Source organism: Mastigoproctus giganteus, chromosome 1 (genome assembly GCF_048544385.1).
Source record: "Mastigoproctus giganteus isolate SK-2022 chromosome 1, ASM4854438v1, whole genome shotgun sequence".
In the NCBI taxonomy this organism is placed as follows: domain Eukaryota; kingdom Metazoa; phylum Arthropoda; class Arachnida; order Uropygi; family Thelyphonidae; genus Mastigoproctus; species Mastigoproctus giganteus.
The window spans coordinates 142,906,671-142,928,647 of NC_143575.1; the positions used below are offsets into that span (position 1 = coordinate 142,906,671).

At 38.4% G+C, this 21,977-nt stretch overlaps 1 protein-coding gene across 3 annotated transcripts in view; it reads right to left on the reverse strand.

Moving 5' to 3' along the window:
* Positions 1 to 1,370: 1,370 nt before the first annotated feature.
* Pym (partner of Y14 and mago) overlaps positions 1,371 to 21,977 on the reverse strand; it is a 168,348-nt gene continuing 147,741 nt past the window's right edge. For 2 of the 3 annotated variants that reach the window (XM_090382435.1, XM_090382443.1), the window contains exon 3: positions 1,371 to 2,046. In XM_090382435.1, the coding sequence (XP_090238561.1) occupies positions 1,578 to 2,046 (469 nt within the window). In that variant the 3' untranslated portion in view covers positions 1,371 to 1,577. Of the gene's footprint in view, positions 2,047 to 10,121; positions 10,264 to 21,977 lie in introns of those variants that run through there. The other variant, XM_090382452.1, reaches the window with a different exon arrangement.

Below are 21,977 nucleotides of genomic sequence, written 5' to 3' on the forward strand. Positions count from 1 at the left end.
TCTACAGAAGTTCAAGTCTAATGTCAACAAATATCTTCTTTCATCATCTCTAACCTTTAACACATGTGCGGCACTAAGTACTATAAGTTCTATGCAAGAAAATGATCCTTGTAATGTCAGAAGCACATTAATAAGCTTTAGCTTTTCAGTCCTTAATTGATATCTAAGGTTATCTCTCTCTCTCTCTCTCTCTCTCTCTCTCTCTTGTCGGGCTTTCAGATATACTCTTCCTTCCATAAACCCCTTTAAAATCACCATAAGCAAAGATTTAGACATATTTTCAAAATAAACAGAATAGTATGATACACAAAGTATGTATCATACTAAAAAAATAATGGCAATCAGAATGCCATTGATGACAAACCTGCTGTTCATTATGTTATGACAATATGGAATATTTATTTGAAATTATGTGATTACAGGTGTAATTACTGAGAAACACAACTTCTACACAATGTTAATTCAGGCCTCCCTTCATATTTTATCTATTCAAATACCCCCTCCGATACTGTTGCTTGGAAGCTTTTATTAGGTGTGTGAAATTAATATTAATACTACTGGACTAGAATACTAATATAATTTTTCTCTAAATTAGATTATTCACTTGAGGTATGTTACAAAAGAGGAAAATATTTAAATTTTTTGTTACATAATGTACTGAGAAAAACCAATTTTCAGTAGTGTTAAGGATATAACACTGACCACAATTTATTTTCTATGTTTAGTAACCATAGAAACATAGTGCTCTTTTAAAAAATGATCAGTTATTATTATTGGCTATATGGTACAAGGAAGCCTGAGGCTTATGCAAAAAAAATTCCCAAGTTATCCTGAGAGAGAAGTAGAAGGGAAATCACCAAGAAAGAGAATGATGATGATATCCAGCTCAGCACCCTGGGTGTACCAAGCCCATATTCACTAGATGTGAGAGTTATTCTTTATTTAATAAAAAGGATAGATGTCAAATGATATTAATGTAAAGAAAAATAGTATTAAACCATATGCAAAGTCTGTTTATTGGAACAGTTACATGAGAAAAAAAGTAACCACCATAACATAGATACTTAACTTGTGATGATTATCTTGTTCTCTTGTAATTGTTCCTATAAAAATACTTAGCATTTGTATGTGGTTTAATACTGTTTTTCTTTAAATTAATATCATTTGGCATGGGTCACGTATTGTTCCCTTTTTCAAATAATTAATGGATAGATGCAAGGCTTTTATTTCAAGAATACCTGCTAATTCCTGTTTTAGTGTATTAAATACTAATTTCAGAAATATGACAAACATTAGATGAAGACAAATGGTTCAGTATTTATTTCTACTTTACAAAAAGGTAGAAATGAAAGAATTGTAACTCCCCCCCCCCCACCTATGGATGTTAATGCCAATACCTCAGATGTCCATGATTTGTAAAAATGAGTGTCCTTTCCACACAGTAAATCAAAAATGGTAATGCTTAAAACCTATATGTATTATATCTGAGGATTACTTCCTGAGAACACAGAGTACAAGAAAACACGATTGAGTGACATGTATACTTTACAAAAATGTAAAAACCATGACACACTTTTCTACTTCTCAAGCTCCAGTTCCAGCTCCTCTATTTCAGCTTCTATCTCCTCTTTACGAGCAATTTTTTCAAGCTGATCTTTTTCTGGATTCAACAGTTGCCCAGAATCAATTTTTTGTTTTAATGATTCAATTTCTCTTAATTTCTTCCTCAAATTTTTTATCCTTTTTGCAGGGTCTGAGCTGATTGGTTGAGCACCTTTCTTATTGGTTACAGAAGTCTGATTACTATCAGAAGAAATGTTAATTTTTTCCACCCCTTCAACTAATTCTTGTTCTTTCTGTTGGGCTTGCTTCTTTTTCTTTTTTTTCTTGGAAGACTTTGAAGGGACTTCAAGATTCCCCAATCCTGGAATAGTTTTAGTAGTTGTAGAATTTCTAGCCTCCAAAGCTTGTGCCACTTCATCTGCATTCAGTCCTGGTGGTAGACCTGTTTTACTTTTGGCCCACTGCTTACCTTTGCTTTCATATCTAAAAAAAAAAAAAAAAAACATTAATTAATATATATATATATATATATATATATATATATATATACACACACACACACACACATATATATAACAAATAAAACTATCTATAATTAGAGCAAAATGCAATTACAGGTGAAACAGGCTCAGGGTCCAAAGAATCACTGCGATATAACCGAGATCGCGTTAGAAAATTCTAGCCATTTTTCGGCATTCAAACTTCATATGTACGTATCAACTTCGCTTATATCTTTTTCTGCATGATAATTGCAATACTACGTCTAAGAAAAATCACACAAAAGAATAATGGAAATAATATGTAATTGTTGTTTCAATCTTTTATTGATGCACTGTACAATAAAGTTTTAAAATACGAATATTCATGTTGTTAAATATACATAAACCTGATAAACACACACTTTGCGTCACAAAAACAAATCAATACTCAAAAAAATTTCTTTTCCACTTGGTTTTATTGACTGTTACATTCGTGTTTTGAAATTAACAAACGGTCAAAAAATGTGGGTAAAAAAGAAAACAACGCACTTTGTGTTCTTTCAACTACCGAGAAGACATTAGCAAACAAACTTTTGCACATTTTAGTCATTACTTTCAAGTCTTTCATTTTTTTTAAAAAAACTGAATCAGGGGTTGACTGTTTCATTGCATCTGTTTCTTTTTAACAATTTCAATACTGTGTTTTAACTGTAAAATTGAAAGGGAATCGGTTAGTCTTTACAAGCTGGTATCCTTTCTGAGTGATCGTTATGTATAGCAGTGAATGACATGTCTAGCCCGCTATGGTTAGTCTTTAAGGGTGTTTATTGCTGCTGTTTTAAAATCGGAAACTTGTTTTCCACTTTTTAAAAACAGCGGCAAGATGGGGATAAACACCCTAACTAAGACTAACCATAGCAGGCTAGGCATGGCAGTCACTGCTACTCGCAATGATCAATTGGAAGGGGTATATTGTAAAGATTAACCAGAGAATCTACATTTTCTGTTTCAAGAAATTTAAGTCCAGTTTGCAAACCAGTGATGCCTCAACAAGTAAAGTTACAAGTCGTCTATTATTATTCTTGTAGAAATCAAAGGATAATGCATATTGCGGATTTGTGTTAAACTGAAAATATCGCCATGTGTTTGTTCACAAGGAATCCAAAATGTTGATCTTCAGTGACTAAAAACATGTTTTAACTAGCAAAAAATGGGAGCCATGCTTGCAGTGCTTTTAAGTGTTTCAGCCGTATTTATCACATATGGTATAAAAGATGCTATTTATTCTTTTAAATAGATTATCTAACACTGTAATATATGTAATCATACTTCAACAATTTAATTCATAATTTCTATATTTATACAAATATATATATCAGTGTTTTTCAAATTGGATGCAAGAAGCAAGGCATAATAATAGCATTACACATATTCCATTTTTTTCACTCGTTTAATCTACTCCCAAATATGAATGTCCTTTCTGCGCCACAATGAAAATCCTTTGTGTAATTCTAACAGACAAACTGTTAGTTTCAACCTTTCCAAATGCATGCTGCAGACATAAAAAGAAGGGGAAAAAAAAAACCAATGAAATACATTTTTATAGTTTATGTTATCACATTTTTGCTTTATCGTGGTTTACATGTGCAATGACAGTAATTATGCAACATCCTGATTTGTTCTTGTACTCCAGTGGTTTTCAACCGAGTTGCCGTAACAACATTCTTGGGGTGCCATGTAATTTTGGTTTAAGTTACTGAAAGTTATTATTATTTTATTGAAATTTATACATTTATTTCATTATATTATAAAAAGGTGTATGGTATCCACTGTACCGTACCTTTTTAATTTTGTGGTGATCTATGATTGACCTTTATTTAGTACCTTTATATAAAGAGTAAAATTATTATATAGGTATATATTAAAAGGTTGAAAACCACTGTTAGGTATTTCTTTTGGTCTAGGGGTGCCGTGAAAAAATTACCGGGACACTAAGGGCTCTGTGAACCGAGAAAGTTCGGGAACCTCTGTTATGACACATTGTGTGGCTAGTTACGGATTTTTTTTTTTTTTTTTTGCTTGTACAGTTCGAATGGTTGTCAGTGTCATTACTCCATGAAAGAAAGTACTCAAAAATTGTATATTTTAAGTTTTAAATTTCGGTGAGCAATTACTTTTTATTGACACCAAGAACACCCACAAGAACCATGGAACTTAAACACTTGATAAATTTCAATAATTACTTTTTGTTTTCTTGTTTGGTTTATAAAGTTCCATAGAATATAAAAAGAAACAAATTTTTTTACATAATTCTATCAATAAAAGTCTTATTTCATTGTACATTCCCTCTAACAATTTATCTAATAATTCACACTACCCACTTCCAGACTACCATATGAAAGTTTGTTACTCTGTGGCTGAAAGAAAATTTTCACAAATTTATCCTGCAGCCATCCCTTTTAAATTTATGTTCCCTTAAGCTCATTGTCTGAGAAAGAGTAAAGATGCCACCAGTGGCTTATCCAGGTATCACTGTAAGTGGGGAGGGGCATGGCATTTTTTAGATAGACCTAGGAACACTTATATAGCACAAAAATAATGTTTTATTGATTATCTTTATTTGAATATTACGAAAGCATGTGAATAATAATATGTATTAATCACAAAATATGACAATAATATATTATTTCCAATCATTTAGCAATATGGCACAGAACAAACAAGATTATGAAATATAAGAATTATACAAGGAAAGAATAATTGATGTACATGCAGCGGCAGATTTACAGTGAAGCTAATAAAGCTGAAGCTTCAGGACCCTTCACTTGCACGGGGCCCCTTCGAGGTCATGGGAAGGGCCCTAGCAATATGTTCCCATGGTCATATGTTTTTGTAAAATTTGCAAAAGTAAGATATTTTAGCCACAATCAATTAACACCACTGTCTCTTTCCACTCTGACTTCCCCCCCACCCTCCACACACTCTTGTCGGGTGGCGTCAGGAGAATATTTTGCAAGGTGGTGCATTGAGAATAAATTTTTTTCACCAAATTTTCAAATACATGCAATATTTTAATTAAGTCAAGTTTGACTGATTAGTTTATGTTACATAGAGCCAATGTTTCATGATTGGTGGGAGAAAGTACTTGTATTTTGAAAGAAAGAATTTGTTATTGTTTTAATGTTTGAATAAATTAATGAAAATATAAAAAATTGTGTATTACATCGAAAGCAGAAGTTAAGCTCACAGGTCTATAATTACTTGTGTCAGCCTTTGATCCTCCTTTGTGAATTGGGGTCACATTTGCACATTTCCAGTCTATGGGTACCTCCCCTGAGTCCAAGGAAGCTCTCATAATTATGGCTAAGGGTTTGCTTACTTCCTTTGCTGCCTCCTTTAATATAACTGGATAGATCCCATCCACCCCGGGTGCCTTTCTTGTGTTTATCTTCAACAGTTTCTCCTCCACTTTACTCCCAGTTATTTCAAGATTCTGTAGCTTACTGCTAGAGTTGAATACACCTCTGGCATTCCCCTTGCTGAATAACTCCTCATGTGTGAATGTTGATGCAAAATATTCATTTAGTTTGTTAGCTACCTGAGCAGGATCATCAACAGTTGACCCATCAATATCAAGTGGACCAATCTGATTCATCCCCTTCCTTCTAGAGTTTACATAAGTAAAGAACTCTTTGCTGTTTTTCTTTGCATCCCTTGCCAAGGATTTCTCGTAATCTGCCTTCGCCTGCCTAACCTCCTTTGTAACTTGGTTGCATATCAACTTGTATCTATCATAGGCTTCTGTGTCATGTGTTAATTTGTATGTATCCCATGCATTTTTCTTCTCTGCCATATGCCTCATTAGTTCATCTGACATCCATTTTGGCCTAAACCCTGAACAATATTTCTTAGTTGGTATGTAAAGCCTAGTAGCTTCCAAGATAAGTTCTTTGAATGCTTCCCATTTTGAATTTGCTGTTGGTAACATCATCAGTTGGTCCCACTGTATAGAATTTAAATACTGTCTCAGTCCATCGTAGTCGCCTTTACGGAAGCAATAACCCTTCCCTTTACCCCTAATGGTAGTTACCTCTTTGAGTAAATCCCACTTCAGCACACTGTGATCACTGCCACCTAGTGGTTCATTTATCTGCAGATTCTTAATGCATGAAGAATCACTGCTGATAATCAAATCAAGAGTATTACTCCCTCTAGTTGCCTCCCAAACATGCTGATGTAGAAAACAATCATCCAATAAATCCACAAAAGCCCTGCTAGTGCGTGAGTAACCAGCCCCCAAATTCCAGTCAATATCTGGGAAATTAAAATCTCCCATTATAAGACTCTCTGATTTACTGGCCCACTCTATTTCCCTGTACAGTTCCTTATTATACTCATCAGAGTCATTAGGCCTATAGCACACTCCTACTCTCAATTTTGATCTCCCAATGCTTATGTCACACCAAACTGACTCAACACTGCACTGTCCAGCGATGTCGACTGGCTTCACTTCCTTGGTTTTTATGTGTTTCTTAACTAATAGCATAACCTCTCCCCCCTTCCTATCCTGTCTATCCTTTCTGTAGACGTTTTACTCCTCAAATTGCAGTTCTGCATCCCTTATATCTGTGTGACACCACGTCTCTGATATCCCAACAATATCTGCCTTTGATGTTTTGAGCAATACCTCAAATTCATCAAATTTATTTACTAAACTCCTAGCATTGGTGTACACACAAGTATACCTGCACCTGTTTCTATTCTTAGCTACCCTAACACAACCCATGTGTTTACTTGTACCGCAATGGCTCCCAGCAGTCTCTGAAATACCATGCATCTTGTTTTTCAGGCTTCTGCTCATTCTAATAGAAGCAGTGCAAGAACTCTTTCACCTCTGCCAGTGGCTACTGTCAATCTATTGGTCTTTGTCTCCCCCAAGCTAGCAGTTTTCCGACCCACCTAACACTGCCTCGATAGCATCAGCAAATATTCTTGCACCCTTTCTATTTAAGTGTATCCCATCCCTGTAGAAGCAATCTCTCCTGTTAACAAGTACAGTCCAGGCTGAAAAAAATTCTACCCCTTGAGCCTTGCACAATCTTTCCAGGGCCGAATTGATCGACAAGGCTCTCATCATATACTCCCTCCTATCGTGTCTGGGCAGAATTGCAGCCACTTTCAAATTCAACCCTAATTCTCGGCTTTTGTTCAGCAGTTACCTGTACTTGTTAAGTAATTCTGCCGGTCTCCTACTCTTAATATTATTAGTGCCAACGTGTACAACTATATCACCTTTTGTGCCCTTAAAAGATGATATTCGCTCTACAACGTCATCAACCTTTGCCCCTGGCAGACATACCCTGGTCCTGTTCCACCTATCGTTTTTACAAAGCATGTTCCCCGTTTCCCTGACAATAGAGTCACCAACAACTACTAGTTCCTTCGGGACCAGCGCATTCTGCCTTGGGGTTTGCCTCTGTGCCACGCGATGCCCAAGTGCAAGCTCTGGCGTTGATGTGGGCAGCTGAGAGCTTGATGGGCCCCTCAATTTAGTTTCTTCGAGGGCATCCACCCTGTCCTTCAAGCTCTCATATAGGCCCACAAGAATGCCGAGTTGTTGCCTGATATCGATACACTCCTTGCATCGCGCACACACAAAGGCATCCCCCATGGCAGTATCATGTCCCGTACCCGATTGCTCTGCAAACATCAAGCAAACAGTGCATTTTATAAGGCTGTGAGTCAGAGGACAACTGCCCCCCCTCAGTTCTGCTCTGAGCCACAGCACTTCCATTAGCTTGAGCCTTTTGCTTTGCTGTTCTGGTCTGAGTCATGATTCTATTAATTTATTAATTAATTATAATTAATTATGTTATGTTATTAATTATGTTAAATATAATTAATTATATTACGTTTGTAATCTAAGTCGTTTTATGTATTTATTTAAACGTACAATTTAACTGCTAACGAAGTTCAACTAACGCTATCGTATCACAATGGCGGGAAATTTACGAACAGTAGCGGAGTTGAAACACGTGGAAACCCTTACCGATACTTTTATGCAATTACAAGGCCGAGTAAAGAATAAATATACCAAATTAATCAGAAAATCGCAAAATAACGTTATACTACTAAATTTAAATCAAAAGTTTTAGAAAAACAATAATTTCAAATCAATAAATAAGAAAAATCCACTTAGCGACTTTGAACATGACTGTCTCTAGTAGCCTCGTCAGCAGACTCCAATATATTGCATGAACCAATCATATATTGCATGAACAACAAAATAAAGCAAAATCATCAACGTAGAAGGCATTGTTTACCGTAGGTGGAAGTTGTTCTGTAATAGAGTTTATTTAGATTGCAAAAAGCGTGACTCTTAGAATGGATCCTTGTGGGACTCCCTCCTTCTGACAAAATACCCGAGAGAGTGTGGATCCTAAACAGATTTGAAATTGGCAATTTAAGAGAAAGTTTTTAATAAAAAAGAGGTAAGGTTATCCCTAAGACCAAAGTTATAGAGGCCTTTAGATATGCTAAATCGATATTCTATATCATAGGATTTTTCAATATCAAAGAAAACTGCTACCAAATGCTTGGATTTAATAAAAGCGTCATGAATGTATGTTTCAAGTAGGTTTAAATGATCCAAAGTGGTTCTGTTTCTTCAGAAGTCGCACTGTGAAAGCAGACCATTTGTTTCTAAATAATATACCAGGGAGAATTAACCATTCTTTTCAGGACCTTGCACAAACAGCTTTTCAGAGCAATAGGACAATAGTTACTTGGATTTCTATGATCCTTTCCTGGTTTTGGGAAGGCAAGAACGATTGCCTTTCCCCAGGAATCCGGAAATTGTTTATTAAGAAAAATTCTATTAAATAAAATTAAAAGGTGATCCGTAGATTATGGTGAGTGGTGTTTTATCATTTCGTACTGGATGTCATCTGTCCCGACAGCACTTGCACACATGAGAAATAGTGCTAAATTTAACTCTCCCTAGGCTTGTTATATGGTTCAAGCCCTTTTTGAAAAGTTTAATGGATATTTCTCTTTCAAGGCCAAAAACTGTGAGGGGAATAATGTTATTGCAGAGGGTTTTGCAAAAGTTTCCCCCTCAACTGCAGTTCGATCAGCAATTGGAAATCCATTGTCCTCAAGGATTGCTGAAAGGCTTCGTGGATATTTCCCCTTCATTTTCCAGATCTTATCACATATTACTTTTGAGCTAGCTGCCTGAGTACATGTTTAAATTATATTAAATTTTCAGTCATGGAATACCCCCCAAACTTTGTTTTGTGCTTTTTTCGCTGCTGCGCATTCTGAATTCCACCAAGGTTTGGGAAATAGTGGGAACCGGCTGGATGTTCTTGGGATTGCAATTTCAGTTGCATGGACAATCGTTTGTGTGACATACATGACTGCATCATTGATGGGCTCCTGACTGACTGTAGTGATGTCAAGATTTGCCAGATGTTGAAAGGCATTCCAGTCAGCCTGATCAATCTTCCACTATGGTAAACTAAATGGCAGACACGGTCTACCACTAGTTAGGGTGGTTATCACGGGGAAGTGATCAATTCCATATGGGTTTTCTTCCACTCCCAAGTAAGTGAAGGAAGGAAGGAGAGAAGGGGAGCAGATAGAAAGATCAATGGCAGAGAATGTACAGGTAGGCACGTGGAAGAAGGTGTTTATTCCCATATTTAGGCGGGAGAGGTCATTGTCAGTGAGCATATGCTCTATGACTCATCCTCTTCCACTAATGTTAGCACTACCCCACAGAGTGTTATGTCCATTGAAATCCCCAAGAATTAAACAAGGGGAAGGCAACTGCATGATAAAATTTCAAAATCAATACCAAGCATCCGTCTTGTGCTTCCTTCAGGATTCAGATTGATGGGCCTAATTACCAACAATACCTCAATGCTGAATACTGGCACAGAGGTCTGTTGGTAATGCCATACTATGGGACACTAAAGGCCAAGTGTCCCATAGTATGGCATTACCATACTATGGGACACTTATCAAGCCCGAACCCCATTCCACAACAATGCATAACTACGCCAGCATAGCTACCTGTCCTCTCTAGTGGAGTCTCCCAAATTATATCCGAGAGCGGGTGCAACTTGTGGATGTCTAACATGGAGATGACGAGCGAACATTGGACCGGTCACATTCCAGTTAGAATATCCAGTAAGAGGGTACATCGAACGTGACATCGATCCTGGAACGAGATTTCAGATCATTATATGAAAAGCAAATACTGTTCCAAGAGTAATCTCATCATAGTACAACCTTCTGTCAAAGTAAACATTTGATGTTTCCTACAAAACATCAGGAGTGTCAAAAACAAACTGGATGGCCTACTTGATTTGCCTTCCTGCAAATCAAGAGTACGACTTGGTCATTCTGATTGAAACGTGGCTCAGAGATGAAATGGAAATTACTGCCTTCACCTCAAATCTTGGCTAACCTCAAATCTTGGCTATCACACACTGGCTGCTAACAGAATTGGAAGACGAGCTGGCAATGTAGCAATCTGTCAAAGGAGTTCACTCCCCTGATTAAGGCATCCACTTATCCATTAGGTGACATAGAAGCTGTTCTTGGAATCTACCGAATTGCTGGATTGTCGATCTCTGTGTGTGCCATTTATTTCCCTCCACCGGTTTTCTGAGGGTTCTGTCCTTAATCTGACAGCATGGCTATCATCCACAATCAATCATCGGCAAAAGCTCATCATCCTCAGAGACTTTAACCTTCCACTGCCAGCCACAAAGAAGCTCCTAGATACACTGTCAGTGAACATGTCGGAAATGGGGATTGGTCTTATTCATGTTCCTCCCTCACATGGCGATGCCACCCTGCAGCGCACCTTCTCAAACTGTTACAATAGTAAAGGAAACCCTGACCATAACTAAGAATTTCCTCCCGTCTGATCACGTTCCGATTGCTGCTATGATATCTCTGCAGGCACATAAGGATGAACATACACAATTACAAACACTGTCAGGAGAGTATACAATCCAAAATACATCAACATTGGAAAAGTTACTACCCTTTTCCAACTTTACCAATGGAACATACTAACTGAGCTTAACATAAATGAGGCTGCCTACTGCCTTTCGAGATGGATGGAATTCGTTGCAAGGTCTGCAATGTCCAAAACTTGCCTCCTCAGTCCCCACTCAAAGCCATGGTGGAATGACCTCCTGACTAAGGCCTTTAAGGAAAAACAGGCAGCCCATGCCTCCTACAAGAAGTTGCCTTCACGAGAGTCATATGCCAAATTTTCCAAAGAAAGGATGGATTTCCAGAAGAGTAAACAATTTGCTATTGACAATTTCATGAACGGCCGACTATCCAGGGTAAACGTGTGTGGTCCACAAGTCATACTTGCACCCCTCTATCTTTGGATGTTCAGGAATGGTGTGAGTATGTGCTGCATTTTAAGCGAGATCACCGTGTGTCCGAAGCATATCCTTGGAACGAAGCGTTTAATGTTTCTTCACCTTCTAGTAATACAGAAATTTCCGAAGAACAGCTAATAAAAATAATAAATTCACTACCTGACAAGCCCACCATAGGAACTGACGCAATACCTCTTTTTAGTCTAAAAATTGCTTCTTATTTCATCAGCAAAGAACTCACTCAACTCTACAACAAAGTACTCAAATCTGCACAGGTGCCTTCAAGCTGGTTATCATACAGAGTCGTGGCAGTTCCGAAGAAGCCTGGTGCAAAAAGAAAGGCTAACTTCAGGCCAATATCAATGGCCTCTCCCTTCCTGAAATGCCTCGAGAAGTGCATCTATAACGATGTAGCACTCACAATCTTTGCACATAGGCCAGAACATACCCATTATGCCATGCCTAATAGATCTACTGTAACCTGCCTACAGTCATTATCACAGAAAATACTTCACACCTGGAATGACAACAAAGATCTTCACACCATTTTTCTGGACATGAAATCTGCTTTCAACTCAGTCCAAATAACACCCCTTCTTGCTTTACTTGAGATCTAGTAATTTGCTATCTAGGAGAATGCTTCACTTCAAAGGCAATGGCATTACAGTCACTAAAAGCGTCAAAGTAGGGATCCCACAAGGTGTTTCTCTCTTAGCCTTGCTATTTGCAGCAATATTCGTTCTACTAATGGATCAAATTCCAGCTTTCCTATCGTATGCTGATGATATTGTATGCTACTTTCCATGCAAATGCCATGTTGGTGATTCACAAGAAAGACAAACCTCCTCTGAATCTGTAAACAGCTACCTAAATACATTCTGTAAGTATGCCAAATTTTTTGGCCTGTCAGTCAATCCAGAGAAGTCAAACTATCTCATCTTTATGCCAAGTCGGATGACTTCTGCTGATACTGCATCTTCTCTACTTCCAGAATTGGCAGGAAATGTTCTGACTCCCATAGACAGTGTCAAATTCCTAGGAGTAATCCTTGATGCCAACCTCACCTATAAAAAACAAATCCAAGCTCAGTATTCCAAAATTTATCTGAAAATTTATAATATGCAAAACGCACAATAAGCAAATAATCAAGAAATACCTTGCAACTTACTTCTGTAGTATGCTCTCCTATGCCATGGAAGTTTGGCCGGCGGCACCACCCACCAGCCTCAGGAAACTATGGGGCCTCAAATTCTGGGTGCTGAAGTGGCCCAACTTGTGGTCGCACCAGATCTACACATCTAAATCTACTCTCTGCTGCAACCTGCAATATATACCCATAGTCCACAGAGCCCATGTGCTAAAAATAAAGTCATTCCTACATCTGTGCTCAACTAAGCAGGATCACATCAACATCTGGAACACGGTTGGTTGGCGTTTGCCAGGCAGACATCTCCGTAGTATCCCCTCTTTGTGCTCAAGGCTCCAGCAGTTACAGAATTTCAAGAGACACTTCCCAAATGCGACTCTGGACACAACTCGTTCAACATTGACATCGACCTGTGGACTATAGACAAGGCATATCGTGATGGCATCTTGTCCTATCTTGCTGTTTGTAAAAGACATTTATATAAGTGCCGATCTTAGTTAGTTAACCGATGTCATTTCATGTTCTGCTCAACTTGTAGTCCTTTTTCGCTGTAATTACTACTTCATTTTTACATTTTGATTATCTTTGTTTTTATCTATTAATTATTATTTAGTTATTATTATTATTTTATTTATTTATTTTTTTTTCCTATTATAAAACAAAATCAATCGTATAAAATTTATGTTAATAAAGAATCTTATTATTATTATAAGATCATCAAGGTGTTTCTGAGGAATGTCAATCCCAGGTGGCAAATAAACAGAGCAGACAGTTTTTAATAAGAACCCCACTGTAAGGCGAACTGCTACAGCCTCAATGCTAGTTGTAAGTTGCAAAGGCTGAAATGAGATCTGGTTGCCTGTGAGGATTGCGACTCCTCCATGAGCAGGACCATCCACAATTCTATCCTTATGGATGATGGTAATGTTATGCATGGCGGGGTCATCATTTGACTTTAAATAAGTCTCCTGTATGTAAAAGCAAGCTGGTTTGTGCTTTTGCAGAAGTGCCTTGATGTCATCAGTATTTTACCGAAATCCACGGCAATTCCACTGTAGGAATTTAGCCATTATTTGGGCTTGGTGGGTCCATCAGGCAGCTTCCGAGGTGCTGAGGGCTTAATTTTGTCAGTCTTGGATTTACTTTTCATGGGGAAGTATGAATGCTGTCCTGTGTCCATTTCTTCCTCCACAAAGAGTTCCAAGACTAACTCATCATGTACCTCCTTGGTTTTGACATGCATTATTTCTTGCCCTGAAGTGGGCAGTTCAGTTTTCTGTGACGTTAATTTAGTGCTTGCTGTTGGTAATGCTGGAGCATAGGAGATACCGAAATTGGAGTGGCAGCTGACTGATTTTTGGGTGGGCTTTAGTGAACTCAATAAATGCCGAGCAATGGGAGTAGAGTCCCTTGGGGGGGACAGTCATATCAGTTTGGGTCCCAATGGTACTCTTAGCAGAAACTTTCTGGGCGTATGAAGGCTTCCCGCTGTTTACTGGTTGGATGCGTTTTCTGGCCTCTGGTAGGAGATATTCAGCTCCGTTTTTAATTTTTGAATCTCTTTTTCATCCTTCCCCTGCTAACATACTCGAGAGTATGCAGGGTGATTTCCTAGGCAGTTAGTACAATTTGGCTTAGGAGCTAGACATTCCTTTCTCTCGTGATCTTTGGCACCACATCGAGCACAGGCAGGGTTATCACGACAAGCAGTTTGTGAGTGGCCATACTTTTGACATCTAAAACACCTCAGTGGGTTTGGAACGTACATCCTCACAGGGCAATTTAGATAGCCTGCCTTGATGGCACTTAGTGGCAGTGGGGTGTTGAATGCAAGGATGAGAAACTCAGGTAGGGACGAGATTCCCATCCTTTCGCATGGATATTTGCTTGACAGCAGTCACTCCTTGTTCTTTTAATTCAGAGAAGACCTCTTCTTCAGAAATGGGACGATCCCACTCTGATATGACACCTTGTGATGAGTTCAGAGTTTTGTTAGGGGTTATGATAATGGGTATTCCCCCCTATAGATGTGGCTATCAAAATTTTTTCAGCATGCATTGTATTTGATGCTGAGACTAATACCTCCAGAATGCAGCCGTTTTACGGATTTAGGTGCTTCTGCCATCCCTTCTAATCCTTTATGGATAAAGGGTGACATTTTCCCAATTGACTGCTCTCTGGTGGAATAGAGAAAACGAGGAAAAGAGGTGTCACAGATGGTGTTTATCTTCAGTTCTGGCTCTTTTAACAGAATTTGTGTCATTATAATCTGATGATCGATTAGATAGGGGCCTTGTTGGGGCCCCAGAAGAAATATAGAGGGATTTAAATTACTCATGAGAGTAAGATAAAAATTTCTGATGCCCTAAGTACCTCACCACGGAGCCCTACGAGGGGGACACTCACTCGTGAACTAGCAAATACTGCATACACGATGCCAAGTTCGCTTAGGTGCACCATACCCACATTTCCAATAAGCCTTGATCCTGTCCCAGAACCAAAGGGAGGGAAACTTATTGGAATGCATTTGACCCTAGCAGTAAGAACCACCCACCGATTGATCCCAGTTGGGCCAGTCCGGGACCACCTGTCTTGTTGAAGCAGGGGCCGAAGCGGTGTATTAAGGCTGGGCCCCTCAACCACAAGATCCCCCTTTCCAAATTTCTATGGGTCACAACGCACGGCTGCACACAGCAGATTCCAATGATGTAACCCTGGAACCAAGGTATGGGCATTAGATCCCAGTGATGCTATTCTGGAAGACCAGCAGCATCACTGACAGGTGCCCACATCGAGGGGTTCAAGAGGCAACCAGAGGGAGTAATTGATATGATTATCACCAGTGATTATTCACGGATCAAGTTAATCTGCATATAAAGGAACCACTGGGTGGCAGAGTTCACAGTGTGCTGATGTGGGATTTACTGAAAGATATAACTACCATCATGGATAAAGGGAAAGGTTTTTGCTTTCGTAAAGGTGACTAAAATGGTCTCAGACAGTTTTTAAATTCTAATTCTATACATTGCGATCAACTGATGAAGGGGCTTAGAGGGGAACAGGTATCCTGTGTGTTATCAGACACTCAGCCTAAAACACTGATGGATCCAATATCTCTCTATTACAGAAGATTTAGGAGAAGTCCGGTTGGCCTGCCTCCCTAAAATCCACTCATGCACACCTTCTCGATGGTAAGCCCTGTTACGTCACTTAGGTGGCAACGAACGTGTAGAGTGGTTCTCTTCAAGACGCCTGGTCAGCGTGAAGAGGAAAAGACTAAACCCTCCAGCATGAGAGCACAACAATACAAATGGCCCTCAGTCCCCAGCAGCTTTCACTCTCCCTCTTACGGCAGCAAGAGGATCAGAGTGGAAGCAGAGGGTGCTAAGAATCTCTGGGTACGACCAGGCTGCCATGCACGGAAACTGAACTTGGCCTGTTATAACGTATGATCACTCATCGGTGAAGACAGGATATTAGAGCTGGAAAAGGAATTAGAAAATGTGAATTGCATTCATCATCGGTTTGGCTGAAACAAGAAGAAGAAGAAATGAATCACTTATAAGTTTATCAAGTGGAAATCTGCTGTACACCAATGGAAACAGTGAAAGGAGTGAAGGTGGAGTTGGGTTTCTGGTCCATAAAGATTTTAAAAACAACATTTTGGAATTCAAAAGTACATCACCAAGGGTGTCAAGGCTAATACTCAAGATTTCTAAGAGGTACAAGCTAAAGATTATAATGATTTATGCACCAACATCGAGCCATGATGATGAAGAGGTTGAAGAAATGTACACCGAAATTGAGTCTTCTAGATGAGCAGAAAACCCACTACACTATTATTATGGGGGACTTCAATGCTAAGGTTGGAAAAAGGCAAAACAGCGCAGAAAGAGGAACTATAGGAAATTTTGGAATTGGTGAAAGAAATAAAAGAGGTGAAAGACTTGTGGAATTTGCAGAATCTCAAGGACTGTCAGTAATGAACACTTTTTTCAAGAAAAGGGTGAACAGAAAGTGGACATGGAAGAGTCCAAATGGATTAACAACTAATGAAATCGACTTCAACCTCACTAACAGAAGATATATTGTGAATGATGTTACCGTCCTAAATAAGGTAAATGTTGGAAGTGATCACAGAATGGTAAGATGTACACTTGATATAGATGTAGGAAAGGAAAGGAAAAAACTGACTCGAGTAAATAATACAAAGGTCTTTGAGATAACAGAGGAGGAGAAAATGCAGTATGTACTGGAACTTAAAAACAAGTTTGAGCTTCTTCAGACTGCTCAGGACCAAGATATCGACAAGGAATACTACAACTTTCTGAAAGTGATAAAGCCCAAGAAACCTATAGGGAAACAGAAATCCAAAGAAGAAAATATTAGTCAAGAAACACTTGTCATGATGAACCGAAGACAAATGAAGAGCAAGAAAAACACTGACAGGGAGAAAATTGAGTATACTGAGTTATGCAAAGCCATTAGAAAGAGACTCAGAGAGGACATAAGAAGATTTAATACAAGAAAAGTAGAACAAGCATTAAGGGAAAACAAAGGATTAAATCAGCAGCCATGAGCAGTAATACAGAAAGACAAATGATACTTGAACTGAAGAATAGCGATGGTGTACTTATAAACAGCAGAGAAGGCATAATTCAAATAGCAGAAGACTACTATAGAGAATTATACAAGGAGCGAGGGAATGATACCAGCAGTGGGGAAGATGGATTGCAAAGTAGCAACACATACGACATACCCGATATTCTTCCTGATGAGGTAGAACATGCATTGAAGAAAATGAAGAATTGGAAAGCCCCGGGGGAAGATAAAGTTACTGTAGAGTTGTTAAAATTGGGAGGAAGAGACATAACACAAAAACTGGCAAAGGCTCTTCACAAAGTGCATTAGAAAAGGTGTGACGCCTAAGCAGTGGAATAATGCAATCATAGTTTTGCTGCATAAGAAAGGAGATAAATCAGAAATTGGAAATTATAGACCAATTAGCTTGTTATCCCACATCACAAGGGTCATTACTAACAGATTAGAAAGAATACTTGATGAGAATCAACCGAAAGATCAAGCTGGCTTTAGGACAGGTTTCTCAACTATGGATCACCTTCATGTAATATCACAGCTAATGGAGAAAGCAAATGAATATAAAACACCATTATGCCTGGCATTTGTGGATTATGAAAAGGCATTTGACTCCATACAGCATAAGGCAATGTTTCGGGCATTGGAAAGACAAGGCATAGATACCCCATATATTATGATTTTGAAGAAAATATATGAGAGTGCTACCTCCTTTATTAGACTAGACAAAGACAGTAGCAAATTTAAAATCGAGAAAGGAGACACAATATCTCCGAAGCTGTTTACTGCTGCCCTTGAGGAAGCTTTCAGAAGATTAGACTGGTCGCAGAAAGGAGTCAATGTGATCGGAGAGTACCTAAACCATTTACGATTTGCAGATGACATTGTGGTCATAAGCCACGATCCCAAAGAATTAGAGGAAAATCTTAATCAGTTATGCACAGTTAGTAAGGATTTTGGACTAAAGATGAATATGGATAAAACAAAAGTAATGATGAACAAGTATGCCAGGGAAAGGGAAATAATGATTGAAGGAGCTGTAATTGAAAAGGTGGAGTCATATACATATCTGGGACAAGTTATTAGCTGTAATAATGATAAATGGCTGGAAGTCAAGAGAAGAATAAATTTTGGATGGATAGCATTCAGGAAATATAGTCACATACTGAAGAGCAATATCCCAGTTTGTCTGAAACGTAAAATAATGAATCAATGTATACTCCCCACCATGACTTATGGAAGTGAAACTTGGGCACTCACCAAAAGAATGGAAGAGAAGCTGAGAACTACACAGCGAAGAATGGAACGAATTATATTGGGAATCAGATTGTTAGATAAAAAGAGAAACACATGGATTAGGCAGCAAACTCAAATAAAGGACATTCTTATCAAAACTAAAGAACTAAAATGGTCTTGGGCAGGACACATAGCTTGAAGACATGATGTTGTTGTTATTTGGTTTTTAGGAGCATTAGCAACTAAGGCCATATTGCTCCGGGATATGCGGTGGTCATTCCCTGAATGACCTTTCCGCATCCTCCGTATTTGGTGGTGACGGGCTTGAACCCCGGTCTAATCAAGAAGCGTGTGCTACGCACTGCTGCTCCTTCCCACCTGGCTACGGAGGCGCCATTGAAGACATGACAGATGGACTAAGAAAATAACAGAATGGTACCCAAGAGGAGCTAGAAGAAAACCTGGAAGACAAAGGCGGAGATGGATAGATGAAATTCATGAGTAGTAAATGGATGGCCAGTGCTCAAAACAGAAGGAACTGGAAAGTTGCTGGAGAGGCCTTCATCCTGCAGTGGATTGAAAATGGCTGATGATGATGACAGCAAATTCTAAATGGGAAGCATCAAGGAATTAATCTTGGAAATTACTATAATATCAAAGGCAGATTACAAGAAATCTTTGACAAAGTATGCAAAGAAAAGCAGTAAAGAGGATGAATCAGATGGGCCCACTTGATATTGATAGTTCTATTGTTGATGATTCTGCTCAGGTAGCTGACAAATTGAATGAGTATTTTGCATCTACATTCACACATGAGGAATTCTGTAGGGAAGTGGAGAAGAAATTGAAATTAAACATAAGAAAGACACCTGGGGTGGAGGGGATCTATCCAGTTATATTAAAGGAGGAGGCAGCAAAGGAAGGTAAGCAGGCCCTTGGCTATGATTATGAGGTCATCCTTGGACTCAGGAGAAGTCCCCATGGACTGGAGATGTGCAAATGTATCCCCAATTCACAAAGTGGGATTGAAAGGTGATACGAGTTATTACAGACTTGTTAGTTTAACTTCTGTTCCGGGTAAAATAATGGAGTCACTGGTTAAAGAAGCACTGCAGGATCATCTAGACAAGGCTGCAGTCATAGTTGAGATACAGCATGGTTTTGTTAAGGGGAAGTCTTGTCTGATCGATTTGATTGGATACTATGCTGAGGTCACAAAGGAACTGGATAGAAAAAAAAAAAGTTTTGATATCATATACTTGGATTTTAGGAAAGCTTCTGATGCTGTTGCACATAGAAGACTACTGTACAAGTTCGAGCAGTATGACATTAAGTTTAAGTTGCTGCTATGAATAAAGGGATGGTTGAGCAGGAGAAGACAGACCCCTGAGTGGTGTCCCTCAGGGGTCCATATTGGACCCATCGTTATTTTCTGTATTTATTAATGAAAGTATATCAGGCTTAATGTCCAAGTTTTTAGGTGATACGAAGGTTGGTAGGGTTGTTAATGACGGTAAGGACAATATGCTACTGCAACAGGATCTGGAAAAGTTGAGCAGATGGGTAGCAGTAACCTCAGATTAACATACCAACTGTACGGTACTACACTCGGGTAGTGGAGAATGAAAAAGACCTGGGAGTAAATGTGCAATCAGATATGAAGTTTTCTGAGCAGTGCAGACAGGCTACAAGAGTAGCTCATGGAGTCTTGTCAATGATATATAGAAATTTTACTAGCAGGGTTAAGGAGGTGATTGTCCCCTTGCATAAGGCAATGGTCAGCCCCTCACCTCGAGTACAGCATACAGGTCTGGAGGTCTCATTTTAGGAAAGATGTAGAGCTGCTGGAATAAATACAGAGAAGTGCAACAAGATTAGTGAGTGGAATAAAGGTTTTCTGTTACCAGGAAAGGCTTAAGTTCTGCAAATTGCAGCATCTGGAGAATAGACAACTGCAAGGTGTTCTGTTGAGGTGTTTAAGGCCTTGAATGGTTTGAGCAGGCTCAATGCTGATGGGATTCTTCCTCTTGCTCAGATTTCACACCTAAGGGGGGCATAAATTCTAATTGAGGAAAGACAGTTGTAGAATAGATGTGTGGAAATTTGCCTTTAGGCAGCGGATAGTTGATTGCTGGAACAAACTTCCATCTGTCGTGGAAGTTGACAGCTTAAATAAATTCAATGCTGCACTAGGCAAACTTTTGGAGTGAATTGGATGGGTGAAACAGGAAAGTTTTTTTTTTTTTTTTTTTTGGCTGATGCTAAATAAGCTTGCTTTCTTGCATCATATACCTCTACTAATGCTAATTCAACAGGCAGCTGTTCGACACTTTTAAAACAACTATACGATTTACTTATCCCTATAACTAACATTTTCATCTTAACTGTTCTCATCGTGTTGCATGTTAAAAGAATTCTGTCTTTGATCTTCTTTCCTGCAGACAGGAATTTTTATAAATCATGCAATGGTCTGGGGTAGTATTGTAGTACAACCCTGTTTCATCTGTATTAAAAATGTCTTCAGGATTATAAGTGCTTATCACAGTTTACTAAGAGGTTTTCATCCATTTGTCAGTTGCAGAACTATCGGAATCCTGCTTTTTCTCTGTGAATTTTTTTTTGTAAACAATATCATGCCCTGTCATCCATCCAGTGCCTTAAACTCTTCATGTAGTTTTTCTGCAAAATCATTAGCTTTTTGAAGAATGCTACGATTGATTGGTGCATTCAACGAGCTGGTCTTTTTAAACCAAATGAACAGAGCTTCATCTGTTTGGTATTTCCCTTCATGCTTCCTTTTACTGATTTCACTAATCACATTTGTGCTTAATGTGTGATGAGATTTTAATAATTTTGATAAAGATGACGGGCGCTCCTAATTTTACTGGTGCTTTCCTTTGAGACATTGTTTAAGTTTAATTTTTCATATGTTTCTATAATTAGTAACTTAACTTTTACACTCAAATTCACTCACATTTTTTTGGGTAGTAAAATTAAAAACAGTGAAAAATTAAGCGTCTATCAATAGCAAAGCACGTGGCACACACAAATCGGAACTAACACAACACGCACAAATGAGATATGGAGTAAAACATTTATGAAGTTTAGAGCAGATTCTGAAAATTTATTTACGGTATTGTATGTTTTTATGATTTAAGATTTCAGTGAAGGGGAAACAACATTTCACCATAATAATCCATAGGATTCAGCTATCAGTATTATCGCAAATGCAATAAGATTGAGTTTATTACCTGTTTATAATAGATTGCACTAACAGAAAAGCCCAATAAACCGGAAACTGCAAATTGTTTTTGTTTTATGGTTGTGACCTCCAAAAATGTGCTTTAGAAAAATATCACAGAGGTGTTAAAAATTGATTCTTATAACCGAAGATGCAATTCTAATAAATGATGAAAGTGTAGCGCAATTTACTGATTTGAATCAGTTCTTTGAAATTTGATTCTATAAAGCAGCTGATTCTAATACCAGTGATTATTATAACCATCGCTTACTGTACCTCTGTCTTCATGTTTCTATTTCTTA